This window comes from Metarhizium album (assembly GCF_000804445.1).
Source record: "Metarhizium album ARSEF 1941 chromosome Unknown scaffold_12, whole genome shotgun sequence".
Classification (NCBI taxonomy): Eukaryota; Fungi; Ascomycota; class Sordariomycetes; order Hypocreales; family Clavicipitaceae; genus Metarhizium; species Metarhizium album.
The window spans coordinates 61,308-76,710 of NW_024467586.1; the positions used below are offsets into that span (position 1 = coordinate 61,308).

The window sequence follows — 15,403 nt, forward strand, 5'->3', positions numbered from 1 at the left end:
ATTGCCTTTGCTGCCTCCCGTGTCTGGCCAAGGTGCGAATAGATATCAGTTCTGCCATTGAGCTGAAACCAGACTCGTCGGGCTGGCATCCTGGTTTCCGTCACGCTGCCTTTGTCCACCTCCCTCGTTCTTGTGCTGTATGCAGAATATGCAATGACTTACTAGAAAGGAAGCGCCGAGGCCCTTAGCGATTCGCGGTGACTGGAGGCTCCGTCGCATAGCTGAAAGGGATCAACACGGGACGAGCTCGGGAGGGACAATGGGTTCAGTCGTCGCTGGAAATATGCCCGGCCCGTTTCGATGGGGACTGCGGATCGAAAGGAAATTCCACGCAACCACACCCGCTCGTCAGCAATCGTGGTCAGAAACCAAATGACATGTTACAAATACTGCGTCGCCAAACGGGACCAGATGCTGCACTTGTCAAACGAGGGTAGCTGCGCACTGGCCTGGTCAACAAAGGCCCAGGACCATGGCACGGGCAATGATGGGTCGTCGGCAACACTGTTCATGCTGCAGTACAAACCACATCGGGGCCCGGCCACACCAGGACCACCAGGACCTTGCCTGCAAAAGCATCACTAATAATCGTCTGATATACTACTCCGTACTCCGCAGATGTATTGCATTTGCTGTGGCTCCGTGTCGCCGTATTCCACGAGCTCGGCCGGCTAGCAGGGGCCTGAGTTGGCACCACTTTGTGCTGAGCGAGTATCAAGTTATCGGGTCATTCGATGCGAGAAGGGGTCTGCAGACAGAGCCAGGCCAATAATCCGTACTTGGTTGAATATAGTAACTAGGACAAGGGGTTGCCTGGTGTAGATGATTGTGGATGGACCAGGGCCGTTGCTTGAGCTCGTCAATTGTCGTGTACTTTATACTCTTCATTATTTTTCTTCTCAAGAGCCAGCAGCAGACGGTTAGCGGCGAGCGCTTGCTTCTTGTTTGTATCATCGACGTGGCGGCTGGCTGCAGAACGCCACCAAACATGGAAAAGTGACAGGTCGGACAGCATGTGGTCGAGTCGCACTGGGAAGTTGGCGTGCTTGAGGCGAGTCATCGTTAGGCAATCACGTTTAGGAGTGCATGAACCCTTCGATGAATCAGCCAGGCGCCGGGAGGTGTATAAAGATGCAAAACCTGGAGAAGACGCTCCCAAATGCGTTTGCGTACCTGCTTAAGTAGGTATTGAGTATCAATTACTCGTCAGTCAGGCACGAGTAGGCTTTTCCTGCTCCATCGCTGTTGCCTTGGTTCCCGAGCTCGAGTTCTTGCAGTCGCCAGTCCATTCATCATCTTCACCTCCGCGGGGTGAGTGATTTGAGCGAGGTGGGAAAGTGCGACCTTGGCCGGGGCGACTACCTGTTCTCTGGTTTGCAGATGCAGGCAGCAGGACCGTCGGATGCGTCATCCCGAGAATCGTGCCGTCACCTTGTTCTCTCAACGGCGGGCCTTTTAGTTCACAGTCCACGAGAGTCTTCTGCGGACCTCGGAAACTGTAAATGCCCGTACAGAGATAGTCACCCAGTCTTCTCGCAATGTCTGCCCATGTAGTTTCTTTTTTTTTTTTTCCACGCTCGTGTTTCCTCCAATGGCCAAAGAGCCTCTTGGCGAAATTTGCTTGCTTGGTATGAAATCCGCCTTCCCTCCCTGCTTGCCATGCGTCAACGTGCCAGATACGCGTCTGGTTTCATGGAAGATACTGTCTCTTGTCACCAAATTTCCCGTCAATAGGTGGATGCCTGGCGTTATGACGCCCTCCAAGCTCTGTGTTCTACAGCTAAAGACTCCCACGCCCCTGCTTTGCTTTCTGGTATCACAACGCAGAACCGAGCTGATACTCCGCACCCTGACCAGTCAGCCGCGGTCCCCTGCACCTACGGGACAAGGGTACTGGATCTCTGTCAATATCAACAACGGCTGCTGGAAACGGATAATAAGAGCAGCTAGCAAAGCAATTCCGCGCCGTACTCCACCAAGACAAAGGGCACCGAGGCGGAAATAACTGGAACGACGAGGAAAGGACCCGGTTGCGCCAATATGCCTGTAAGACATATAGCGTCACAGGCCAAGACAACTCCCAATGGCACGGCCCTTCCCAACGGGTGTACGCAGCCTACGACAACCCGACCCAGATAGTCGGGAATAGCATCTGAATCTAGTCTGTGAAATGGGGGACGCCACGCCTGCTTCAACTCCCTGCCACTCCGTAGTCCGTACTCCTTGCTTGAAATGGAGATGGGTCATTACACTGTGGTCCTATCATTTGCCGCTATGGCAACTGCAATGGTCAATCAAACTTCTTGAACCCTGGCTCCTTGCCCGGTTATCCCCGTTCACCCACCCCCCTGTCACCCCCATGTCCAATGCGAGAGATTAGCTGAACCAACGTATCGGGTCCAAAAGGCTCCAGAAGGTCTAAGACAAAGGCGGCGGGGATTGAAACAGAGCGAGCATTTCCTCTGGACATGAAAAAAGCAAAAATGCTGAGCAACTTATTGTGCTGCGTCTGCTGCTGGTCGTACATTTGGTGGCCGAGTCTTCACCTCCCAACTTCCCCGGCGTGACGACAACCATGGGACGGAAGATGCCCGCGTGCCTGGTAGCTAAAAATTCTACTGCATTAGCACTCTTGTCAACATTCACGGTGTGAAGGTCGGGGCGCACCTGGATGCATACCACATCTGGAGCAGCTTGAAGCAACGTTATACCGAAATCACCAAAAGTTGTCTCATCTGTGATTTTGCTGCCATTCCTCTCACGTTCCCGTGGACTCAAGATACTTGAGTGTCGGCATTTCTCATATTTGACGCACTTGGATCGCGTTCGTTGGCTCGCGCGAATTTCTTCATCGACAGCCGCCTGTTTCTCCATGGCTCTCCTTTGTCGAATCCGTCAATTCAACTGGACCACAACGACGCAGAATTGCCCCTGTTCGTATTTCATGGACACAAGTCTACTGATCAGAGCAAGCTTGCCCTGCAGCCAACTGGTTCACCGCATATTAGGATAACAATTGTGTTGGAACCTTCCCGTAACACGGAGCACTGGTGCACACGCAAGGAGACCAAGCCCTTCGTTTACAAGCTTGTTGAGCCCTGCCTACCGTTGGCCGGCAAGTTCTGCATTTCAAGTTCTGTACCCTGTTCGCTATTGGCATGATATGATCACGTCCTTAACAGGCCAATCGATTATCTCCAGAAAAACAGCTATCAGTTCGAGACTCCGTTTCCACCAAGATATTAGCCTCCTGGTCATGATGGTGGACACGGGCTCGAGCCACAGTGTTATTAGAGAGTGGGAAAACGAATCGTCGAATGCAAATTTTCGAAATTTTTGAGTTCACATTCAACGTACCTTCTAATAACAATACTCTGATGGCGCTCAATGTAAGTTGTGGAGCTTGAAACTGAATCTTACTTTCACCGCCAGCAACTTGTCAACAGCAGCTAATCTGAAATCTCTTGCGTCGATGGCCAAGAGTACAGGAAAAGTATGTCGAATGCAATGGATCTTCTCATATGCAAAGCTCCCGTTGTAGGATGCGTCATGACTCATCATACTGAACAATTCTCCCCCTTTAGAAGGCCTCTGAATCTCTGTCAGATAGTGTGCTGGACTACCCCGAGGAATTCGGACGCACATACCACGCTTATAGGGCAGGATGTGAGTGTCATATTTCTTGTATAAAAGACCAAAGAACATGTGTTATTTTGGTTTTCATTCTTCAGTGCACTCTATGGGCGGTCCAACCAACCCAAAGTTCAAGGCTAAGACGTGCCGACAGCATATGTTTTCCCGAACGACGTATGGGAACGCGAACGACTTACGATGCAAAGCGAGCTTTTGTCAAAACTCTTTGGTGGTAAACTGTTTTTCTCCCCCTTGAGTAGGACAAACCCACCGCGGTATATCCTTGACATTGCTACGGGGCTGGGCGATTGGGCTATTCAAATGGGTGATTTGTTTCCTACGGCGGAGATTATTGCCACTGATTTATCCCCCATTCAACCCGAAGAAGTGCCCCCCAATGTTAATTTCTACGTCGAAGACTCGTAAGTCACTAGCCGATTTTCGCAGCCGCGTGGGAGTTCACCATGTACGGGCCGAGTCTGACAGGTTGCAAACCTTGTATGTCTCCAGGTCCGATCCTTGGGATTACTCGCACAAGTTTGACTTCATTCACACTCGAGCAACTAGCGGGTGTTGGACATCATTCGAAAAGCAAATTGTCCAGCAGGCTTTTGATTCACTCGAGCCTGGGGGATACTTTGAATCGCAGGAAATTGACAGTATGCTGGGGTGCGATGACGGCACGGTAAATGCCAGTGGTGCTTTGGCCCGGTGGCTGAGCGACATGACAATGGCCAGCAATCAATGCGATCGGTCGTTGATTATTGGGGCGATAATGAAGGAGGCCTACAAACGAGTTGGTTTCGTCGACGTCCAAGAGGTCATGTTCAAGGTCCCCACCAATGGTTGGGCAAGAGATGGGCATCCAAGAGAGATTGGCAAGATGTGGGAGAAGAATCTCCTCTCCGGGCTGAGCGGTTTCTCTTTGATCTTGTTTCACAGGGTGTTTAATATGAGCCCAGAGGAAGTCGAGGTATGATGCCGACAGTCGGCTGACTCGCGTGTCGCGTTATCCGGGCAGTCTTGACGTGCAGCAGCAAGAGCTAACAGTGCCACAGGTTTCGTTGGTCGATGTGCGCCGAGAGATATCCGACCCCGGCGTACATGCGTGGATGCCGGTGCATGTTGTGTGGGGTAGGAAGCCTGATCCAGAGGAAGGGGAGAAGATTGGATAATTGAAGTTGGTGGGGGATGGGAACGCTTGTCCAGTCCACTTCACGGGGAGGTTAAATCATAGTTACTCCATAGTACTAGAGATGTGACGAAGACTTATGCTGTGCAACTAGCACAATTTATTTTATGCGGATGTGGTTGGGTTGTGGTCTGGTCTCTTATCTTGACTCTTGAGCAGCCCCGCACTGCCGAGTTCCGTTCCAGAAAACTTCATCGTCGCATCACCTGTCCTCCCCAGCCAACGGCGAACCACGCCTCGCGCTCCGTGCAGCGTACATGCTCAACACAGCTGTGCCCCGGACGTCGGGGTCCAGAATGGTTCCTTCACGGCTTGTACGGCCCGGCCGGTGCATCGCACGCAGCTCCAAAGCCCCAGCTATCGTCGTCACAGCCCGAGCGATCCTCCGTCCTCGCCCCTTCTCGCAATCACGACTCCAAGGCTACCGTGATGCCCACGAGCGACTGCGAAATGCCCGTCCGCTCGTCCCCGACATCGTCGCCCGTCGACTCACCGCCGCCGGCCGGTCACGCAACTCACGAGCTGTCGTGGTGATTGCCGTTCTGGGCGCGCTTGCCTTTTACTTGTACAACTCCCAGACGGTGCCCGTCACGGGCAGACGGCGGTTCAACTTCCTGTCGGATAAACTAGTCGAGTTGGCGCATTCCCGAGCCGCCGACGCCATCATACAGGCTGTTGAGCAGCAGGGGGGCCATTTCTTGTCCGACTGGGATCCGAGAACAATGCTGGTCAAGAGGGTCATGAAAAGGTTGATTCCCGTGAGTGGCTTGCCCGACTCGAACTGGGACATTCGCGTCATCGCAGACAACAGTACGTACCTTGAACCCCAACCAGTAACTCATCCCTGGCACCCAACGGACACTCACACGAGGGCGGGGGGAACGCAATAGACACAGCAAACGCATTCATCCTCCCTGGCGGCAAAGTCTTTGTATACAGCGGCATCCTTAACGTGTGCCGCAATGAAGACGCGCTCGCCGCCGTCCTCGGACACGAAATCGCGCACAACACGGCGTCGCATTTTGCCGAGCGGCTCTCCGCCGCGTGGGTGGGAAACATCACGGCCGGCAGCGCCTTCTTCTTGGGCGGCGCGATATCCGGCCTGGTGCTGTTTGGCATATGGACGCTGGCAGGAGGCTTCTACCTTCAGGATTTACTATACTATCTGCCCATGGGGCGCAAGCAGGAGAGCGAGGCAGATATCATTGGGCTGATGATGATGGCCGAGGCGTGCTACGATCCCAGGCAGGCCATCGGGTTTTGGCAGAGAATGGAGATGTTGCAGAAGACGGGTGGCCAGGGATTGCCCGAGATGCTGAGTACACATCCTTCGGTTGGTGTGGCCGCTGACGAGTTGCCCTCTCCGCCTTGTGCGCGTCCGATGCTAACAGGGGATGTGTGCAGAACGAGGACCGAATCAACAAGATCAGGGAGTGGCTGCCGACTGCCATGGAGAAGAGGAAGAACAGCGACTGTAGTGGTACGTCGGCGTTTGCGGATAGATTTAGGATTGCGCTGAGGAGGGGGCTCCCGGTCCATGAGGTGTAGGCTAGAGGCAGACTCGGGGGGCGTCACGTGCCTGATGCCGACGGCAACAGACAACAGGAACGTGCTGTCCGGCACTGCCACCGCGCTTCTCACGTATTCTGAGCCGGTTTGGAACTGATGAATGAATAAATAATTCTTGCCGGCTGCCGAACGGGCCGTCACAGCCCCGGCCGCCGTGACTCTTGAGCCCTGACCCTGACAAATTGCGCATCGCTCATAGGCGCACAGTCCCCATGACGTCGGCGGGACCAGTTTGCCCGGCCCCCCGGATTGGGGAAGGAGCGGGCGAGGCGACGCGGCAACGCCAGAGCGGGCGCGTGGCCAAGCCGAGCCGAGGCAAATGCCAACAAAAATTACGGAGTGCGGCAGCGAACAATAAATTGTCGTCCTGGGCACGGAGTACAATTATATAATCTCGCCCGTCTCCCGCCCCTCGTCTCGTCGTATGCGCCTCCCATTGTTCCAGTCGCCATTTTCCCCCGCCACGTCATCCAACATGTCCGAGACCTACACCATCGCCGACGTGCAGAAGCACAAGACCGAGGCCGACGGCATGTGGCTGATTGTCGAGAACAACGTCTACGACATTACCAGTATGTGCACCCTTTGCCGCTCTCCCCTCGTCGGCCGGTGATGCCGGCCATTATTCCGTCTCCCGTCTCTACGCGATCGGCCAGACCTGCGGCTGACCCAAGCCCGCAGAGTTCCTCCCCGAGCACCCCGGCGGCGACCGCATCCTCAAGCGCTTCGCTGGCAAGAATGCCACCAAGGCGTTCTGGAAGTACCATTCTGAGAACGTGCTGAAAAAGTACGGTGACAAGTACAAGATCGGCACCGTCTCCGAGGCGCCCAAGCTGTAGAGCGAGCATTCAGCCGGGCGCGACGTTTGAAGACGACGCATCCCATCGAGGTTTGTGGGGGGCTTTTATTCCCGGAAACAGAGGGAGGCGATGAATGGACGCCGTGACCGGGGGAATACAACGGCACTCGAGGTTCATGATGATTGGCGCCCATTGGGGCTCTGGGCGGCTAAGCGCCGCGGCGGTGTGTACGTTTCTCTCGGGGTCGAGTAGAGTTGGGATGCTAGGGGCAGGGGTCTTTACATCAAGCTCGGGATATAGACGGCATATCTGGTAGCGAGGAATGTGTACTATTGAATAAATTCTTCTTGATAGAGGCTTCGCTGCGCTGGGACGCGCGACGTTGGTCGTCCTGTCGTGATGCCCCCCCGAGGCCCGGTGCACTGCGGACGCCACGGCCATCCTGCTGCCCGCTTACTCGGAAACAGCGATGGACACGACGTACTTGCGGTCGACTGATGCAGGGCCCGATCCATCCCTGTATATATCGACTAGGTAGGCGTCGGGTATCAGACACGAGCTTTGCAGCATCGCATGGACGGCCACAACCCCCCAACGGAGTGAATCGTACACTCCAACCCCCGCTGCTCCTCGCACAATCAATCAATTGAGGACCGGAACCGAGACCGAGACCGAGACCAGAGCACTACAAGCAGTCCCTTTCCAACCGCGCCATCGACGACGCGAAAAAACCACTTCGAACCTTGTAGAACCGCATTTTCAAGACAAAAAAGACCCCCAAAACGCCCCCGCTATGCCGCGTCACAGGGATGAAACAGAATCAGAGATACCCATCAGCCAAACTTCTTTGACCCGCCCTTGATGGACACCCTCTTGTCCTTGCCTTTCTTGCCCTTCCCAATCAACTCGAGGTGTCCCGCTCTTTCGCCCAGCAACGCCTCCGTCTTGGCTGTCAGCCCGGCGGAGAACTTCTTGTGCGCCTTCTCGAGGCTTGTCCTTGACTTCTGAGGCTTGGTGACTTTGGATGCTTGTTTCTTGGAGTGTGTTGCCTTGGGGGCCTTGGCCTTGGTGGACGGTTTTATTGCGCCTTGGGCCATGGTTCCTGTGCTCTCCTTCCTTTCCTTTCTTTTGCAATATATTCAGAACGTGTGATGGGGCTCGGAATTTCGCAGAGTCGGTCGCGCGAGGAGCAATGAAACCGGGCTAGTTCGAGTTCGAGGGTTGGTGGTTTGAATGTGAGGGGAGGAGTCGCCCGTGGTCATGAGAGGTTGGAAATTTCGGCGCGACCGCTTCTTTTCTGCCGGCCACAGTGTAGGCTCACCGCCCACCAAGGTGGCGCGTGGCTGGCCTTTTTGCCATTCTTTCGGTGCGAGAGTTCTGGCTGAACAGGTCCTGATGGAAACGTCATGTAACGTACGGATGGATGATGTTTCGTTTGTGGATTGCACAGCGACGTCTTGCCATTGTCATCACCCATAAAGTTCGGGTAACCTTTGATTATGGCGTCTCTCGCCCATTTCACGCAGAAAGGGGCAAAAATCGACGCCCACTCAATTCTATCGTTTACCAAAATCGAGGCTATCCGTGATGCATGACCAAATTTTCCTTTAAAAGGTATCCCAATGTTCACATAAGCGCCTCAGTTCGACGTTTGCCCGAAGCTTACCTGTCCCTGCCACACTCGTCGCTGCTGTAGTCTGCACAGGTTGCCAGCGACGTGTGATTTACCACCCATCCCCCCATCCGTCATCGTCTTCGGTCTGTTTAGGTTTCATGTCGATCTTTTTGGTGATCGGCTTTGCGGCTGGCTTGGCTGCTGGTTTCTTCGTCGCCGTTGATTTTGATAGGCCCTTGGGTAGTGGTTTGGACGATCCAGGCTTCTTTTGTGCTTGGGCTGCTAGCCACCCAGCAAAATCCGGTTCTTCACCCTCATCAAACGGTACAGCCTTTTCAGGGGCCTTCCTTGTCGTCGACGATGGTATTACCTCGTCATCGTCTCCCATCTCTCCCCACCCATCGCCAGCGTCGTCAAATCCGTCATCTGGCCAGAATGCATCCACCACTGCGCTGGCGCTCGGCGACGTCGTTCTAGACGCCTGAGGTGATGGCGAGCTCACAGTTTGTTTGTGTGCAGTAGATGCCGAGACATTGGGCAATCGTCTTCCTTGGGGGCCAGGTGCTGCAGTTGGTTTTGCTGAATTAACATCCGAGCCACCGTTTGCCGTCTGCATATCGCCGGCTGCACTCGAAAGCTTATTAGTGAATGAGGATATTGCCCAGCCCGTCCAACCAGCAGAACCGCTCTGCTGTGGCGTCCCCATTCTTGCAGGTTGGCTTTCTCCAGCCGTAGCTGGGGGCAGGACTGTATCAGGCATAGCCGATGCCGCTTTGCGGACCTTCTGCAGAAATGAGTCGATGGTGCGATTCGCTTGATCTCGAATCATTCGCTCCTTATCAATCATTAATGGACAGACCAGGGGAATGATGCGGACAGCGCAGTCCTCTTCGGTAAAGTACTCTGCCGTGGCGGCAAGTGACATGAGAGCGGCGTTGCGGGCGTGGACGAATGGGTCTCTCAGGGATCGTGTAAACGCAGCGATGAGAACTTTTGAGCGAGAAGATGTCCCGAGGTGTTTGGCAATCTTGCCTAGGCAGATGGTCGTGTTCGTGCGGATACCAGGCTGCTCATCGTTTGCAGTTTTCGCCAGCTGCTTCAACAGGTCACCATTTATGGTCCTGTCAGACAGCTTGCCAACGAGAAGGAGAACAGACTTCAGCGTTTGTTCTCGAACAACTGGTTGAACGTCTGTAAATCCAGTGACCTAGGCGAGGGTCTTAGCTCTTGTTTTTCTGAGTTTTGGTGTCCGAGATTACTTACTATGTGGGGAAATAGCTTGTCGTTGACAACCTTTTGAGGTACTCGCTCGATTATCAACGGCAGGCTGTCCAGTAGGTACACCCGAATAGCCCGATCTGGGTTTGCAAACATCTTGATGATGAACGGTGTCATCTTGGTATCAAAATCGTCGTTGGACATGTTGGCAGCGATTTTCAGAATGACACCGAGAGCCTTGGGTCCACCGCCGCCGAATTCAACCGACTTGATCAACTCTGGTAGAACCTTCATTTTGAAAAAATCTTCCGGGAAATCGTCAGTGAGTTGGTCTAGATCGCTGCCGTATTGTTAGCCTTGGCTGTGAGAAAGCGCATTGCAATATCGGGTCACCTCAAAAACTCCTCTCTCTCGCTGGGAGACTTCATTCCCAGATTATCGATGCCGTCCGTCAACTTGATCAAAGGGCTGTCAAAGAAGGATCCCGTCCTGTTGCCTTGGTCGAGGAAGGCAGATACGGCAATACGGGCCTTGGGATTGGCATTGCACAGTCGTTTGTAACTTGACTGCATTGTGGGAGGAATGTTCTTCGTCTGGCCAGCTTGGCTGCTTCCATTATAGTCGCTGTTAAATGTTTCAAATATGAGTACTCCGAAGTTGAAGGAGTCTACAGCTGAATGCGGGTTTTTCTTGATGACATCCCATCCACCTTGGGCCAGCTCTGGCGGCGCATAGCGAGCAGAGTCAGGTACTAAGCTTCCATATGTCTGGAGAATGGTCAGCGAGCGGCATTTTGGGACGGTTCATTTCTTCATGCTCACATAGATGGCAGATTCGTCGTCCTTGACGCTGCTCAACACTTCAAACCCACCAAGCTTCCACTCTCCGCTTTCTGATGTGTACACCGATCCCACCTTCAGGTTTCCGTGGATCGATGATGCGTCAGTATTGATGAACTTGATGGTTCTCTACGCATTTGTAAGCAAGTGACAATGTTGTTCTTCCGCGAGACACATCTACGCACCGCAATACTATGTAAACCCCATTTAATTGTCTCGGGGGCGAGACTCTTTCGGCGCACATGCCATCGAAGAGGCACCACGCGCTCGGTGGCAATATATATGTAGGTTTCCGTCTGGTCTGAACTCAGCAAAAGGGTTCACGTTTGGTATAGCGAATCGGCATTGTATACCTCGACAGTATCCAGCACTTTTATGACTCCAGGGTGTCGCATTGTCCGTAATTTCTTCAGCGCATTTCTAGCCAGGGGGAGGCGGCCTCGGCTGGCCGTGATATCAAAGGAGAAGATGCTGCAGTTTGACCCGTCCTCCTAAACCACAGGTTAGCAGGGTAAGCACTCGGTGAAGTCGTAGGCTCAGCAGGGTGATGTCGAACTCTCTTGGTTCCGTTGTACAGAGTGAAAACAGACTCGTCAATGTCGACTTTGTCTCCGAAGCTGTATGGAAAGGGAGGCCCCGTGGCAATGGCAGACGCCACAGCATTCTTGAGAAAGTCCATGACCAAGCAAAGTGCCTCGATACTAACAAAGTTATGCAGCGATGAGTTTGTTGGCGGCTTCTGAAGTGCGCATGCCTTGCGCAGGTGCAGAGGCGCGCAGGACCAGGCGGCAGAAGAAGGCAAGGCAAGCCTGAAGCAGCCACGAAGCTTCAATTGCAAAGAATACGGATCAAATGTCGCGCGAAGGGACGAAGTCTCAAGTGCTGACTGAGCTAGCACTTAACTTATTAGCTTGACGAGCCAAGGTTCGCGTGGACCCTCCGGGCCCCGCCGCCCTAGTCTCGCATGTTTGGCTGAACCCTTCATGACGAGCTGAGTAAGTACTTGCTCAAGTACCTACTGAAGTAAGTATTATGTACTTGAGTACTTTTCTTAAGTACACAGTACGGGCCCAGGTACGGAGGACAAGGCCACGGTCCGATGACATGGCATCCATGTTTCACGAACCCACCTAGGCCGCACGTCGCTCTTTTTCCCCCTTGAATATTCGTGGGCCGGATAGACCACATAGCACATGGAAGGATAGTAGATTTCGCCAGCTCACCACGCATCAACGTGACCCCACAGCGTAGGAACCGTTATAGCCCCGAGACAAAACACCACATGCTGGCCGTCATACCGCCACCATGCTGCATCAGGCGTTTTGCTTTGCGCAATGGCGAGTCGTCAAGCAGCTTTCCTGGGCGAGCCATGCACCAGGTACCATGTGCGGAAGTCGAGTCGGTTTGCCAGTCAGCGACTCAAAGGTGGGAAGGAGCACGGGTGACCCCACCTGCCTCTGGACGTGCATCCGCCCCGCTAAGCGCCAGCTGCTATGAACTATGACTATGACAGACGCAGACGGGCAACTCAGCCTGGCTCCCTTTCCTTTACCAAACCCAAATAAATACTCAGACAGAACGTTCAACCACCTTTTCACTCCCCGTCTCTTCGGCCGCGTTTTGGTCTCGATCCTACGTCTGTCGCATCAGACCATCCCCGCCTATGTTTCCTACTCGCTCCTTAACTGTACAGGTTGCCTCACAGCCCGTACGAATCTCACCCTCGCTGCCTGCGACTCGCGTGTCACCTCGTTTGTTTCGTTGTCCCACGACCGCTTATCGCCTTCACCGCAGCCGCCACCCCTCAGGGCACACGGAATCTTGTATGAATTCTTCCACAGCTGGCGCAGAGTTTCTACACATAGTCCGGTGAGCTTCGTTTGACTACTTTGCTTGATCCTGTCCCTATTCCTCCAGTCCTGCAGCGAGTGATGCCACATGGTAAAAGGTCTGACCGAGCGGAACCTTCTGTGTTTTGAGTCTCTTCAACTCTCATAGCAAGCGAAACCCCGAAGACATTGCATTGGATGGGTGTTGGAGCAAGCTGGCGTCTCAGTGCTGTTGACAATCCCATTGGGAACCTTGCCTTCCTCACAGGTTTCGCAGTAGCATGTCCGACGTACATAACGCGTCGCAAACTGGAGTTTTGATTCTCGTATTTCCCGACGGATCAAAGACCAAAGGCCGCGACGAACAGCAGGCATTGATTTATCATGGGTCTGCAGGAACCGACTCATAACCGCTGTTGTTCCTTGGCTGAAGTCCAAAATGAATAACTGAAAAGATCTGACGCTGTCTCCTCTTTTGTTTTCTCTTTTGTTGTCGAATTCACGAAACAAGTGACCATTCTAACACCACTTTGCACAGCGCATTCTTATAAAAAGACCGGCCAACCCTCGGGTGCATTCGTTTCTCGTCACCTAATGTTTTGTCGCTGGTAAATTCTTCTCTGGCGCTTCGGGGGACGCGTCAAGCTCAGCTGCTCAGATGCAGGCTATAAAGCTCTCCCTCCTGCAAACCTTATCACGATATCTGGACATGAGCAAGCATTATGAACAATTCAACCTCCGCAGGAAAGGAATCATCCTCAGCTTTCTCTCAAGGCAGTGAAAATACGAATGTTTCCGGGGGAGGAGTTGCGAAAACTGCGTTACACAAGCACACAGCCAAGAGAACACCAAGGTTTTTCCCAGGCTCTGCTGTAGCGACCAATCTATCACGACTTCCTCCTGTTCGGCATATTCTGTCCAATCCATCTTCTATACCTCCTGCTCCTGCTACGCCAATTGAAACGACGGCGACGGCGGCCTCGTTCCAGCTTCGACATTTTATCCCTCAGACTTCTCGTGCGCACATGCGTCATGGTGGCGCAAGGCCAGATCTTCCTACTCCAGCACAAGTTCCGAGGGATTCGTCACATGGCAGGCAATCATGGTGTCCAGAAAATGTCCAGCGTTTATATCAAGGTACATCTCAGCCAGGAGGACCGATCTCTAATACCTTGACCCGCCACCAGCATATGCTAGATTACCAGTCGCTGGATAAACTTGCTGTGCCCAATGACAACTTGTTCGAGTTCACCTTCAGCGCACCAATCATGGAACAGCCCAAATCAATGGGCCGGAAATCAACGGAAATTCTGCCAGTCAAGACATTCAGCTCACCCTTGTCAAATATTCTCAGACCTCTTCCGCCGCCGAGATCAAGTTCTAGTCGAGTGGGGGACAAAAGATTTCATGGTCCGATATATATCGACTTGACGCAGGATGACCCAAGCCCTAGTCCTGAAAAGGCTTCAGCGGCTGTAACTGGAGAAGATTTTGCTGTGCCCCATAAAGCCAAATCTGGGCAGGTTGCCCCCGTCAACCGCCAGGGCTCAAATGACACAGTCAACCCACGGTCGCCATCCATATTGGCCGCAGCGTCTGACTTGCCCTCCACAGATCACCCATGTGAAATGGTGACTCGTGATAATCCCCGCACTCCAGGCAAGAAACGAAAGCATGATGACAGGTCTCCAGACACCCCGAATGGTGTTCACCAAGATTCAGTGACCTGTTCTATAAGCACTTCCGGTCCGAGTCTAGCGCAAGGAGTCATCGTAGACGACAATCCGCTTGCCTCGCAAGTTCCCCGGCAGGCGAACATCTCAAGACCTCCAGGAATTGCCGCCAAGATCAAAGTCAAGCCATCTCGATTTGACCCATCTGCGTTTGACACTGCTATATATCAGCAACCCGGTGCGGCGCCTCCTCCTGCCGGGGTGGTGATAGGTCCGCGTATAGAATGCAGGTCTGCGAGCGAAGACCAAGGCCGTTACATGTACGCAAACCCGGCTATTCACGGAATGCACAACAGATCTGAAGCATGGCACGAGAAAATGGCGCTCGAGATTCAGTCACGCGGTGGTCGTAAGTTTTGGCTCGGCAAAGTTGCTCCTCGTCTGCGATGGTTGCGAAGGGAGCGGACCGAATCTTTCAAAGTGAAGGGCGTGACGGGTAATCAAATGCCACGACGCTCTGATCCGGAGCCACAAGGCTATAGGAGGCCCCTTGATTTTGGGGATGTGCCCGAGCTAGAACTCCCCGAGAAGGTACGGCAGAATCCAGACTGGGTAAAGGCTTGTGAATGGATGAGACAGCAACGAAATATGCAAGGCGTGCGGCACCGCGAATCCAAAAGATGCGAGCAGGAAGCGAATGAATACTACATGATCATTTCGCAGGGAGGAGTTCCCAACCTGGAGACAAAGGGTGTTGAGTAGCTCCAGTGCGAAAAAGGCGAATGGAGTTGAGGGCGGGTAGCATTGTCTTTGACGGCGTTTGGCATATACCCCCATTTGAGTGAGACATGATCACTTTTTTACTGATGAATAATAGTTACCATGTGGCGGCTTTGAAGTTAGAGTAGATAAAACGGCAACTGGCACAATAATAATGAATACATGCACATATCAATCGCAAGGCCCAAGACGGCCATATAAGCTGACTCTATCAATTGCAGATTCCATCTCTTTTGGATATTTTGCCAGACGCCA

At 53.2% G+C, this 15,403-nt stretch overlaps 6 protein-coding genes across 6 annotated transcripts; 4 read left to right on the top strand and 2 right to left on the bottom strand.

Annotated features, from left to right (window-relative positions):
- Positions 1-3,831: 3,831 nt before the first annotated feature.
- MAM_05021 (uncharacterized protein) lies at positions 3,832-4,808 on the top strand (the record flags this gene model as incomplete). Its single annotated transcript, XM_040823819.1, has 3 exons — positions 3,832-4,055; positions 4,144-4,606; positions 4,692-4,808. 3 exons carry the CDS (start codon positions 3,832-3,834, stop codon positions 4,806-4,808), a joined length of 804 nt encoding a protein of 267 aa, XP_040677978.1.
- Positions 4,809-5,121: 313 nt separating this feature from the next.
- Positions 5,122-6,373, top strand: MAM_05022 (Peptidase M48; the record flags this gene model as incomplete). The annotated part of the gene is made up of 3 exons (XM_040823820.1): positions 5,122-5,635; positions 5,716-6,158; positions 6,230-6,373. 3 exons carry the CDS (start codon positions 5,122-5,124, stop codon positions 6,371-6,373), a joined length of 1,101 nt encoding a protein of 366 aa, XP_040677979.1.
- Positions 6,374-6,869: 496 nt separating this feature from the next.
- MAM_05023 (Cytochrome b5) lies at positions 6,870-7,233 on the top strand (the record flags this gene model as incomplete). Its single annotated transcript, XM_040823821.1, has 2 exons — positions 6,870-6,966; positions 7,076-7,233. 2 exons carry the CDS (start codon positions 6,870-6,872, stop codon positions 7,231-7,233), a joined length of 255 nt encoding a protein of 84 aa, XP_040677980.1.
- A 794-nt stretch (positions 7,234-8,027) lies between these two features.
- MAM_05024 (putative protein family UPF0390) lies at positions 8,028-8,291 on the bottom strand (the record flags this gene model as incomplete). The annotated part of the gene is made up of 1 exon (XM_040823822.1): positions 8,028-8,291. One exon carries the CDS (start codon positions 8,289-8,291, stop codon positions 8,028-8,030), a length of 264 nt encoding a protein of 87 aa, XP_040677981.1.
- A 627-nt stretch (positions 8,292-8,918) lies between these two features.
- MAM_05025 (protein kinase-like protein) lies at positions 8,919-11,545 on the bottom strand (the record flags this gene model as incomplete). Its single annotated transcript, XM_040823823.1, has 7 exons — positions 8,919-10,016; positions 10,073-10,367; positions 10,421-10,794; positions 10,849-10,995; positions 11,052-11,162; positions 11,220-11,357; positions 11,423-11,545. 7 exons carry the CDS (start codon positions 11,543-11,545, stop codon positions 8,919-8,921), a joined length of 2,286 nt encoding a protein of 761 aa, XP_040677982.1.
- Positions 11,546-13,885: 2,340 nt separating this feature from the next.
- On the top strand, positions 13,886-15,130 carry MAM_05026 (uncharacterized protein; the record flags this gene model as incomplete). Its single annotated transcript, XM_040823824.1, has 1 exon — positions 13,886-15,130. One exon carries the CDS (start codon positions 13,886-13,888, stop codon positions 15,128-15,130), a length of 1,245 nt encoding a protein of 414 aa, XP_040677983.1.
- Positions 15,131-15,403: the final 273 nt, after the last annotated feature.